Here is a 12,337-nt window from a genome sequence, read left to right on the forward strand (position 1 = left end):
AAAAACCCAATTGTAGGCCTATGTATGCACGCGATAAGTGGGGACTATGGAATTTGATTTCCTTTTTTTTTTTTGGTTGCCGTTTTCAAACAAAATCGCATGTATGTATATCGCCAGGTATATATATGTATTAATCATAAACAAAACTTAGAAGCTATCACTTACGGCGAGTTGTACCTTTAAGCCTCCCGCGCTGAATTTTCTAGGCACACTACAACGAAAATTATTTACAAAAAACTGCCTAAAACCTTATTTTCACGTAACTTACATCTCGCCGTTTGGACGTGTTGCACAAAGAGCCAAAAATTCCTGTTTCTAGCTAAATTTATAAACCCCCGAATATTCTATCCCTAGACGGATATCCACATATATCCACGTACATGCATACATATATGTCTATACAGTCACCTGTATGCACGCTTGCACATATGTACATATCCATCCACCATCCTATATAAAAACTACTCTCACCTTTTTTTCTGTCTTCGGCACTAAAATCCACTTAACTTCCTTGCAGCAACTCCTTTTGGGCACTTTACCCATGTAATAAAAAAACTAACACTTTACTTTTTTTTAAAACTTTAAAACTTTTTTACACCACTTTCTTGCCTTTAAATAACTAGCGCGGGGCAGTCGTATGCCGTGACGATAACTTTTGGTACTATACCGTAAGCATCTTTCGTATGCCCTTTTATGTCTTTTCCTTTTAACGTTAACCCTCTATCCATCATTCTCCGCTAATCGTTAGCGGGTTGCTACCGAGCAACTCTTTGTTGTTGTACTCCCCCTTATACCAACAATTTATACAAAAAATATTCGTCCGGCAACACTTCAAAAGCTCTACCTTCGTTGAGTTTACTAGTTGCCATTGTTTTGACATTCGCAACGAGTAAATTCACGACCGTACCAATTATTAGCTTTACCAAGTAGCGCAACTACCAGCTGATCGCTCACACTTTGCACACACCCCCAAACCTCACTAATGTCCTTATTAGGGAAATCTTAGGGAACTTGAAGCTAAATTATTAAACGGACATAATATGTTATAATTTTGTAATACATATCTCTCGGACACCATAACTGCAGTAACTGAAAGAAAATATTTGCTTTGATTTCTTGCAAAAAAATAAATGTTAATTATTAAATAAATTATTAAGTAAAATATTAAATGTTAATTAATAATAATTATAATTAGATTATTGGGAAATTACCGTGTAACTAGCGCCATGGTGGCCTTTCTTATGCCCAGATACCACCACTGTTTGACCTGCAAATGCTGAAGCTGTGTCGCGCTTCATGACGAGCGGTCCCTATTAAGCTGGTAAGACTTCCCAACGAAAACATTATGCCAGCCCAACGCGGGGAACACCCACCCCTGACATGGTTTTTGTTTTCCAATTGAAATCTTTTCTAAACGAGCAGAAAATAATTTTAAACTTTAGAAAAAACTCCAATTATTTGAATAATCTACAACTTAAAGCTTAGTAAGAATTCACATTAGGTTACTCTTTTTTCAGATCAAGAATATTCAAAGGTGTCGTGGAATCCGATTGCTGTCGTAATTGATGAACTTAAAAATGTACGACTTGTAATTAAGTCAGACTTATTATTGTTCTAAATCTAATTATGCAAGCAATAATTCTGCAACCCTTAGCAGGAGTATTGATTGGTTTCAAATCTAATTCCGACAGTAATCGTATCACATCCCTTATTATATATGTACGTGATATTGCAACTTAAATTAATACTGTTGATATAAAGGAAAGTAAATACTTTAATAATAAATAAACTCTCTTAATTGGTTTTTGTTTTCCAATTGAAATCTTTTCCTGTGCAAGCACATCGCTAACCTGTGTTGGCAAAAGATATGATTATACTGTCTTCAATAGATAGTCGGACGAGCCGCTACTCGGCGAAGTAGAGATGACCATTGTGTCGGTGGCAGCTGTTACAACAGCAGTTTCTAACTTTACACCATCCGTACAGTGTGATGAATGCTTCACTGCCTTTTCCAATTGCTTGGCGCCAGCAATTTTTGCTGTAGTGGTTTTCGTATGTTATTCAACAACTCAAGCTATACCATCATCACAGCCTCCTCATCGATTTTGAATATGTGTACTATTTCAGTATTCAGACCCAGTTCGTTTGGTGCAATATTTTCGATTTGATGAATATGTCACTATCCGTTAGGCAGACAATTAGGTGCAATCGATTCATTCATATACTGTGGGTATTTGAGCCGTAGACGCAATGGCAGATATTTTGATTCTTTTTGAAGTGTAACATTTGTAAACAGTTGGGTTTCTCTGCTGTCACCATCACCACTAGAGAGCTATTGAAGAAACGCTCGACCAAGATAATATGTGAGATTTACACGCATAGATTTCTTCCACCTTTTCACAGTTATTGATGGAGAAAATGCGAAAGCCATATTTACCATCCAATACCGAAATAGAACTGTAGAGGAAGAAACATTTTATAAAATTTAATAAAATAAAAAAATGATAGTTGTGCTAAAATGGGGTAACGTATTGTATGTTAAAGTATAGCGAAGTCTCAGCGGCTTTGTAGTGGTGAAAATTGAGTTTGAATAGGTTTTATTCTTCATTCTTAGAAACATGTACGAAGGTACCTGGTAAGATATTAAAAATCCTCAAAGCTTTTTTTGCTATAACTTAAAAAAACTCATATTCAAACTTCTGCTTAACTTCTACATATCAATAGCTACCTTTACCACCAGGAGTCACTATTGCTTCTACGCCTATGCTATTGTTTCCTACATCGATGAGCTTTGTAATAAAATAAACAGCTATCTCCCCAATCTCTCCAGTTTTGTCGCCTCGCGAAACCTGATATTGTCACCAACCAAATCATCGGTGACCTTATTTAAAACATGACCGCGCCAAATGTCGACCATATGGCATTACCCTACCGACTGTCTTACACCCTAAAATTTTGGGTGTGACTTTCTATAAGGATCTACATCTTGGAGAGCATGCACTAGCAGCTGTAACGAAAATCGTCGTTGGTGTGAGGGCTTAGCCGATCTCTATAGCGCCCAACTATGAGGAGGAGCTGTTTAGGACTGGTATCTACGCCGTTTCGCCTCATAGGAGGGCGGCGGGATGTCGGTGACCAAGAACTGCCAACCCCCTAATCCAGGGTGTTATGCGGACCGTGCCTATTGGACGATTTCTAGCCAGGGGATAAATTCGGCTGTATTCGAACGGAGCCTTCCCGATACCGGACCACCTCGGGAAGTATTGATGGCCTTACCACAGTAAGGGGCGCTGCTGTGGCTGACGGTTCTTTCCCCGTATATAATACTGGACCGCTGAGCCCGCCTTGTCGGGCTGGTGGTCGTACGACCAAGATGAACGACTCATTACCTAATTTTCATAAGGACGATGATAAGAAGAGGACTGAGCCGCAAGCCAAGGACGACAAATACGCATTAAGCGATGCGTCGGACTCGGGGAGCGAGAGTTGTGCTTGTGTGTGTTGTGTTGAACTCCGTGTTGGAGAAGCACCAATGAAAAAGGAGTAGAAGAGTGGAGAAGGGTACGGAGCAAAGAGCTCTCTGGAAGTACCGTGCAGTACTAAGAATTGTACAACGCTTGGGAGCAGTGGTGGACCCAACAGAAGAGGAGATCGAGCGCTTGGCATGAGCTCATGAGGCGGTAGAAGTAGGTTGAAGGCAGTTCAAAAGGTTTGCTGCGAGAAACCCTCGGTTCTGCAACCGGTATGAGGAGGAAGAAGCGTCGAATGACAGAATGAAAAGGCAACGTTCGGCGTAAGGCGACAAGCCTGCTTTCAAGAGGCAGAAAGGGCCCAGTCCCAGAGCCGCGACGCAGGGCAGTCCCATAGACAAGACAAGTAGGCCCAAAGCTGTAAGACAGATGGGCCCCAATAGCGAGGTAGCAACAACCTCGAAGGCTGCGAGTCAGAGGGAAGTTCCAACTATGGAAGTAGGAGATAAGCCAAAGCGAGATAACGCTAAGACTCCGACTTTCTCGGAGGTGCTAAAGGGAGCTAAGACTCCGGCTTTCTCGGAGGTGCCAAAGGGAAATAACACTAAGACGCCGGCTTTTCCCGAGAAGATGAGTGATGTGGCAAAGCAGTCACTGACTGTGGCGCTGGTTGAGCAGTCCTTTCGAACAGATGACTAGTGAAAGGTGGAGATCTGTAGAAAAGGAGCTTACTAGCTTAATGCTTAAGATGATGTGGGAATAACCAAGTAAGCTCATTCCAACCTTTGATTCGGGGGATGGTATAATGGTATGAAGATGATAGCGTGCGACAACATCGCGAGCTTGCGGTGTCTGGACGAAGTGGTTCCAAACCTCCAAAGACAGGGCACGAACGCGCGTTTTGAGATGGTGGATAAAGCGCAAATCCCCAAGGTACCAAATCTAAGGTATGGATACCATGCGTGATGAAGTCGGAGGATACACTGCGACTTTTGCAGAATCAGAATCCGAACATACCGACACAGGATTGGAAGGTACTTCCTGTATCTCGGCCTACGGAGGAAGGTCAGTTATACATCTTCCAAATAAACAAGCAGGCGGAGGGTATATTGTACGAGCACCTTGGAAAAATGTCCTTAGGTACAGGCAAAATTTATATGCGACTCAGGAAAAGAAGTCGCGGGTATTAAAGTCCTAACACGCTGGACGCGGGCGAAGTCGAAAAGGACCTCAAAAGCCTAAGGGAAAAAAGACAGGTGGAGGTAGCCCACGTCACCCCGAATGTGTCAGAAGGGGACCAACAGCCAGATGGTGCTGTGAGTCGCACAGAGGGACACCCGGCACAACAGGTATAAGAGGATGAAGGGCGCTTCCAACACTCTAAACCAAAAGAGCTAGGGGAGGACGACGGCGACACGATGAAGGTGCTGGAGGGGGACAAGCAGCCCATTGGTGCTGCGAGTCCTACAGATAAACCTCCAACACAGTAAAGTGACGTCGAGCGAACTCCTCCTAACGCGCTGATCCAGGAGCCGTGGCTTCCATCGGGAGGAAAGGTTTCTGGACTTAGCGCGCGCGGATTTGGCGTTTACTATGCGCAAACGGAAGGACGGTTGCGAGCTGTAGTAATGGTAAGGAAACAGCTGCATTCATATATGCTGCCTAATTACACTACTGAGGACCTCGTAGTGGTGGTGAAATCGCCGGGCTCAGATGGTACATGTCCGACCATGCTATAAGTTTCAAGTAGGGCGGTCGTGGGATGGCTTAAAATAATATTCGATGGGTTCATAAACTGAATCATGTACCGCACTCTTGGAGAACTGCTCGTGTAGCTTTCCTACCAAAGGCGGGGAAGATCGGTCACGTGTATCCCAAAGATTATAGACCCAATAGCTTAACATCATTTCTGCTCAAAACCTTTGAGAGGCTGATAGATGTGTACATAAAGTCCAACGTGGATGAAAAGCTGCTCTCCACAACAAAACAGGCGTACACCAAAGGCAAGTCAGTAGACACCGCATTGCATAGGATGGTAATAAGCATAGAAAAAGCCCTGGAATATAAGGAATATGCTCTAGAAGTCTTCTTAAGCATTGCCGAAGCTTTCTAAATGGGCGATTATTGATGGTCTTAATTACGTTAAAGTACATCCAGCCTTACCCAGATGGATCGACTGCATGTTAAACTGCAGTAAGATTACATCGCAATGGGTATTGTACAGGGGCACTCCGCAGGGAGGGGTGCTATCACCTCTGCTGTGGACGCTGGTCATTAACCAACTGCTTAGAGGATTCTACGAGGGACCAGAAAAACTTACGGTTTACGCAGATGACGTTGCATATGGTCTTGTTTACAAAGAGGTACAAGGTCCCTAATTGGACCAGGCCTAAGTTAGGAGGGGCGACCCTACGGGAGAAACCTTGCACAAAATATCTAGGAATGATCCTAGACAGTAAGCTGTCATGGAAGCTCAACGTGGAGGAGAGGGTGAGGAAGGCTTCAACGGCACTTTATGCATGTAAAAGAATGCAAAAGAACCGGCATATACGATCAGAAGGAACTCGATGACGATGCCTCAAAACTAACAACCAATTTTATAGTTTTTTTTCGGGATTTGGACACAATGTTGTTGTTGTTTTTGTAGCGATAAGGCTGCTCCCCGAAGGCTTTGGGGAGTGTTATCGATGTGATGGCCCTTTAGCCGGATACAGATCCGGTACGCTCCGGTAACACAGCACCATTAAAGTGCTAGCCCGACCATCTCGGGAACGATTTATGTGGCCACATTAAACCTTCAGGCCATCCCTCCCAGGACAGGCCAGGCCCTAAGATAACATTTTTTTCAATTTGTATTTTGACTTACCAGCAACAACAGAATCATGTTTAATTGTACGCTGCACAAGCATTATAGCATCATGTAACGAAGCTCAGTTTCTTCCAAAAATTGTTCAACACTGCCACGTAAAATCAATGTACTTGTTCTAGCATTAACGTAACCTTTAAATAATTATAAACTATAAAAAACAAATTAATGTCAAACCTTGGAAAATGTTGAAACGTTCACCACCAACCTGACGTTCTTCAAAGTAATCACATTGACCCAAAACACTTGAATTTATATCATTAGCTGTAGTCATAACAGCACCACCACAAGCTTTCATTCTACGTTTCCAATCTTCTTCTGGTACATGAACAGCACAGAACATATCACGATCTGCAAAATACTGTGTAGCAACATCACCAATTGGTAATTTAGAAAACACAACATTGGCGCCTTACTTAGCTAGTTTATTCTACAGAATACGCCATTCAGCATCAACAATTTTCTGATACTCTTAGATATTGGAGGACATTGCTGTTGCAGATCATTTTTCCAATAAAGCACTTTGTTGCTCCTTTGATTGTCGCTTCGACATGTACAGTCATGTCATATTTTAGCATGCATAATTGTAATGCTTTACGTATAGCTTTAATGATGATACGTGCATGCACGCCTTCCTCAACATCTGGCTTAACTTGTTTCAAGATTTCACATGCTTAAAATACTACTGAAGTGGTGCCATCGCCGACCTGATAAGAGAAACATTTTTATTCTACACATTCTAATATAACAAAAAACTTACCTCAGCATTTTGAAATTTGCGATGTCTACTAGAGTTTTAAAGCCAAATTAAACTTCCTTAACCCAAACGCCATAGTCGTAACCATACCCATATCCATAACCATCTCAATGTGATCGATTAATGGTGCCTTAACCTAAAAATCGTGAAAATTTCATAAAAATGATGAAAACGCAAAAAATTACAAACATATTCCACAAAAAATAAGTATCTTAGTCATAACGTATCCAAAACAATGAAGAAAATCTAAAAAAAGTTATTAAATTCACCAACTCAAATATTTTTAGGTTATGGATATGGCGAGAAACCAAAAACCAATTGATTGGCTATGGCGTTAGCGTTATGGTATGGCACCATTAATCGATTACATTCCTTTCCATAAGGTAGGTTCGATCAGCTGATTTATCTGGTTATGGCTTTATGGTTATAAGTCACCATTAATTCGCCCTTTAAGGCTAGATTCACAATATCCAATAGTTTCATAATGGTTGCCCCATCATTTGAAATTGTGGCCTTACCACTGGAATCAACAATATGCTTGTCCATACTACGTGAACCCAATGTAGTGCGTACAGTGCCACAATTGAATGCGAGGCATTGATGTTGGATATGAGTTGAGGTTTACCATGAGAGCTATCGGTACCCAAGCATTTTTTACACAAATACTCATGTACCCAATACAAGTTCAGGACGTTCATATTTATCGACACGCTGTCCGGTATGGCCCAAATGTTGGAAATATGCAGTTGGCACTGTTGAGAAAAAATATGTATCAATGAACACAAGTAAAAGTGAAAGATCTTGTTACTTTACACATTAGACATTGGAAACGACGACCAGCATCTACAAGTTGTTATTGAGCCTTGCACCGATTGCATCTAATTGCACCCAATTTACCAAAATTTACAATGGGTGGCTCATATTCACCCTCAACCGTGCGTGCCATTGGTGAGACGGTAAGTGTAATGGACAAAGCTGTTGTTTTTAATAAATCAGCTGGTGCAGGTATGTAATACAAAGACGACCTGCAAAGAAGAAAGATCAATGTAATTGCCACACAAAACATTAATTTCGTTTATCGATACCTAACGTAACGTGGCGAGGAGTTACCCTGATCTTCTACCACATATTTTGTGGTCACCAATGGTGGTAATAAACCCTGTTCATTAGTAATAAAAGCACCACCAGCGCTATTTTGATTTTCAATGATGACCCTTATCGGATTTGGCATCTGATCGGGATCCAAACGGCGTTGGGCTTGATCATACTGTTGCGGCTGTTGATATTTACCAGTAGCAGGTGCAGGTGGTTGCTAAAGAAAATAACACAAAAATAATCATCAGCAAATTTGTAAATTATTAGTTGTATTAGCATACATTGTAACCAGGACGTCCGGATGTGTCCGAGTATTGGGGGTTGACCCGGCTTGGGTGGTTGACTGAGCATTGGCGTCTGTCTAGGTTGTGTTGGTGGCATCATAAAAGCCATCAATAACAAGTGCCAAGAATATATCCGCGGCATACCTGCCGACCAAAATGATTCAAGGGGTTGTGATTGCCAACCTCACCTACCCGTGCCGAATCCTGTACCTAACAATTTGGTGTGAACAATTGGTGCCAATTAACCCTCTGAAATAATCGGCGCAATTGTACGCCATTGTGTTGGCATTAATTTGGCAAAATGCAAAAACTTTTCATCCTCCTCCCGTGACCATTCTGTCTTCTTTATGCTAGGATCAAGCCATTCGTACCAGCGTGCCTTACATTGCTTGGCAGATTTGCGATGCAGCAGTGATGCAATACGTGACCACTGGTTTTTGCCATATTTCATTACAGCTGCTTTGAGGATTTCATCCTGAAAGTTATCAATTTAGTTAATAAACGGCCAAGAGTAACCAGTCGCGTCAAATGCTTACCTCAATTTTTCTCCACACACCACCTTTTATCATAATTCGCGGCATGGTGCTATATAATTGTGAATTCTATCGATGAGCACAAAAATCAAATCAAAAATTGTTGTCAAAATAAACAGCAAAAATCATTGTATATTAAAGACTTTGAGAAAATTTTAGAATAGCACCCCCCGAGTTCGGGGTAAAACTTGGTATCAAATGAAAGAGGGAGTTCTCCCGATCACAAATATATATATTTTGAAGTGCGCAAACTAATAATTTAAAAGTTATTTGTTGTTAAAGTTTGCAAATTTAGCAAATTTCTATAGCACTTTAAATTACAATTTACACATCTTTCAAAACCTTAATCCACATACATATCTATATAAATTGGCAACGATAAACTTAAATTGCATTTTTGTATATTTCACATTTCATTTTTGCATTGTTTTCACTTATTATAAATGTTTTTATTAAATCAATCGCGCTTTTGGAGCAACATGCACATGTATATATATATATTTTATTGATGGCATTACAAAGCTGTGCTGCCACATATATATACGTATATACATATACAATTTGTATAGAAATTTGCAAACTTTAACACCAAATAACTTTTAAATATATGTTAACTTTTAAAATATATATATTTGTGATCTGGAGGACTCCCTCTTAATTTTAAATCTTTCCGGATATATTCCATTTAAAACTCTCAATATTGAAACAATTTTCCACCACCAAATGTTTTGCTGTCTCTGCTGAATTAGAAATGGCGGATTTTTTTGCACGCAAAAATGACGTATTTTACTATCCCTATAAAAATAATAGGTGCGAGAGAGCACGATACATTGTGGGAAAGCTAAATTTGTCAACATGCTATTTCATTTGGAGAATTTTTCATTCCAAATCGTCACCCCTGTCAAAAATTCGTGTAGCTGTGTGCGTTTTTGGTCACACGATTTTTGCAGGGTGTGTTCTAATTGTATAAAAAATTATTATTTATTATTGAATTTGTGTGAATTCCTGCTACAAGCTAGAGATGGTCCTTACGCCTTCGATATTAACATTGTTAAGCAATAATTACTGATTTTATATTATCAGGAACCACAGGTAAACTGTGTAAGATTCACCACACACGAAGAAAAAAGCAGGGATGCACCTTAACGTTAAACTAATCGTTTATCAAAAAATTTCCACCGTTTCCGCTAAAACACTTCCAAATATTATCGATAAAGAAATTATGAAGATAAATTGTGTCTCGTTTTTAACCGAAACGAAAAGCTTTCGTTAACGTTAAAAACGTTAACAAAAACGTGATACTTTATGTTTGAATTGTGCTGGCAATTCTATAGCCATGGTGAAGCCGTAATGTGGTAATAGCGAGCGGACATACACACACAAACTCCATGTAATTTCTTTGTGTAATTCGTTGGTGGTAATGTCAAAAATACTCTGAGAAATGTTCGTACTGTCAAAATTCATGAGATAAAATGCAATCAGCTTGGCTAATGCTTTCACCTTTAATGACTCCGCCATCAATCAGCTTTGCCAGCATAGTTTGAAATTAATAATCAGCATAAACGATTTGATTTCGTTTTGATATGGCAGAAAACGAAACAAAATCATTTCGTTAATTTGACGTTCTTAACGTTAATAAACGAAACGAAATGACTTTGTTTCGTTTATTAACGTTAATTATCGTAACGAAATTATATCGGTTCGTTGGTTAAGCATGCCTGGAAAAAAGCATGTGCAATATTTGCAGACATGCGTAAATATCAAAATCGTTTTGAATTTAGCGCAGTTCTCTGCGCCAATAGCGCAACCAGTGCACACACCGGGCAAATCCTTGTGCAAATTGGTAATTGGCACAAGGATACTTGAGCCGTGTAATTGGCGTATAGGTTTTAAATAACTGCGAAACCAAGCAAGCTCTATGTCTTTAATTTTTTCCTCTGATTAAAAAAGTAGTTTTATAAAGCGACAACATTCTTATTTCTAAGGGCGTTCAAGATGGCGGCGTTACAGCGAGAAATTGCTTACATCCGTCACCTTCTATAATTCCATCATGCCCATTGTGTACTCACCCTCGCCTTCCAATGAACAGTGATCCAGATAACGGTAAAAATTTAAATGAAATGCAACAACAAATTGTTCCATATGGATCACATTGTTGTTGCATTTGCATCTTAAATTTCTATACGTATCTGGATCACGCTTCATTGGAACGCAACAATCCACAATGTCAGTGGCTGCGATAAAATCACAGGTACACTAATAATTGTTAGCTCTACTCGTTGCTCGGTACCTGTCGACATGTAGATTATCTCTGCTGGTATCGTAAAAAAACTACGAAAGTAAATTTGTTTTGGGAAAATTATTTTTAACAACAAAATATCCCCCACAACTCAATCGCGTTCTATAAAAGGGCGCTATTCATGCGGTAGAGAATAAAATAACGGATAGTGCGGGAATCGAAATGACAAAAAACTAAAAATTTATCGTACTTGGAGTAAACCATTAAATCAGAATATATCTGCTGCTAACACGATACAAAAAATATCGAGAGGTGTCAATCGACGCGCCTTGATATCACTATTAATAATCCGAAGGCGGAAAATAAAAATTTGGTAATAGTGTAGTTGAGGGGTCGATTACTAATACGGGTCAAAAAAATCGGGTAATAGTCTAGTTGAGGGGTCGACTGCTAATACGCTACCAAAAATATGGAGTGAGGTGTCAAAAGGCGTATTAATATCGAGAACAATAATCCGAAGGCGGAAAAGAAATATTTTATCTCTGTCCGTAGATATTTGCAGTTGAAGTTGGCGATTTCCATGTGGTTGTTGTTGTGTGTACCTACAAAAAAAATTGTGCATCACCGTGGCGGTAGCCACGGTTATACCACACACCCGGACTTGGCATGGCGTAGCCCAGGGTTATTTTTTATAATAGCGGCCGAAGGCCGCCAACGCAGAAAGGTGTTCTGCGCAAAAATACTGTGGATCCGACCCCCGGTTTCGGAGGTACCCGCGGGTCTTTTTTCGGTTTTTCGTTAATATCTTTTGAACGCGTTAAAATTTTTATTTTCCGCCTTCGGATTATTAATACTGATGTCAAAACGCGTCGTTTGACACCTCTCGATATTTTTGGTAGCGTATTACCAGTCGACCCCTCAACTAGACTTTTACCAAATATCGAGAGAGGTGTCAAAAGGCGCGTATTAATCTCAAGAACAATATGGCAACGATTTAGTTTAGCACCCCACGAGTTCTGGGTTTAACTTGGTATCAAATGAACGAGGGAGTTCTCCCGATCACATATATATTTTAAAGGGTAATAGTCTAGTT

General features: G+C 40.1%; 1 protein-coding gene and 1 long non-coding RNA gene across 13 annotated transcripts in view; one reads left to right on the forward strand and one right to left on the reverse strand.

Moving 5' to 3' along the window:
• Positions 1-357: 357 nt before the first annotated feature.
• On the reverse strand, positions 358-7,034 carry LOC137246622 (uncharacterized). 3 transcript variants are annotated; one of them, XR_010951605.1, is made up of 4 exons: positions 6,753-7,034; positions 6,545-6,697; positions 6,337-6,487; positions 358-2,457 (listed from the first exon to the last, which is right to left on the reverse strand). It is a non-coding gene; the product is annotated as an uncharacterized lncRNA (long non-coding RNA). The 3 variants fall into 3 exon arrangements; XR_010951604.1 differs by having other exon boundaries at positions 359-2,457; positions 6,545-7,034; XR_010951606.1 differs by having other exon boundaries at positions 359-2,457; positions 6,337-6,454; positions 6,514-7,034.
• Positions 7,035-11,271: 4,237 nt separating this feature from the next.
• Positions 11,272-12,337, forward strand: part of caly (ubiquitin carboxyl-terminal hydrolase calypso) — a 253,657-nt gene continuing 252,591 nt past the window's right edge. For 2 of the 10 annotated variants that reach the window (XM_067773006.1, XM_067772997.1), the window contains exon 1: positions 11,279-11,430. In XM_067773006.1, coding sequence (XP_067629107.1) covers positions 11,426-11,430 — 5 coding nt within the window. In that variant the 5' untranslated portion in view covers positions 11,279-11,425. Of the gene's footprint in view, positions 11,668-12,242; positions 12,324-12,337 lie in introns of those variants that run through there. The other 8 variants (XR_010950860.1, XM_067773003.1, XM_067772999.1 and 5 more) reach the window with 8 other exon arrangements.

Source organism: Eurosta solidaginis, chromosome 3 (assembly GCF_040869045.1).
Source record: "Eurosta solidaginis isolate ZX-2024a chromosome 3, ASM4086904v1, whole genome shotgun sequence".
Classification (NCBI taxonomy): domain Eukaryota; kingdom Metazoa; phylum Arthropoda; class Insecta; order Diptera; family Tephritidae; genus Eurosta; species Eurosta solidaginis.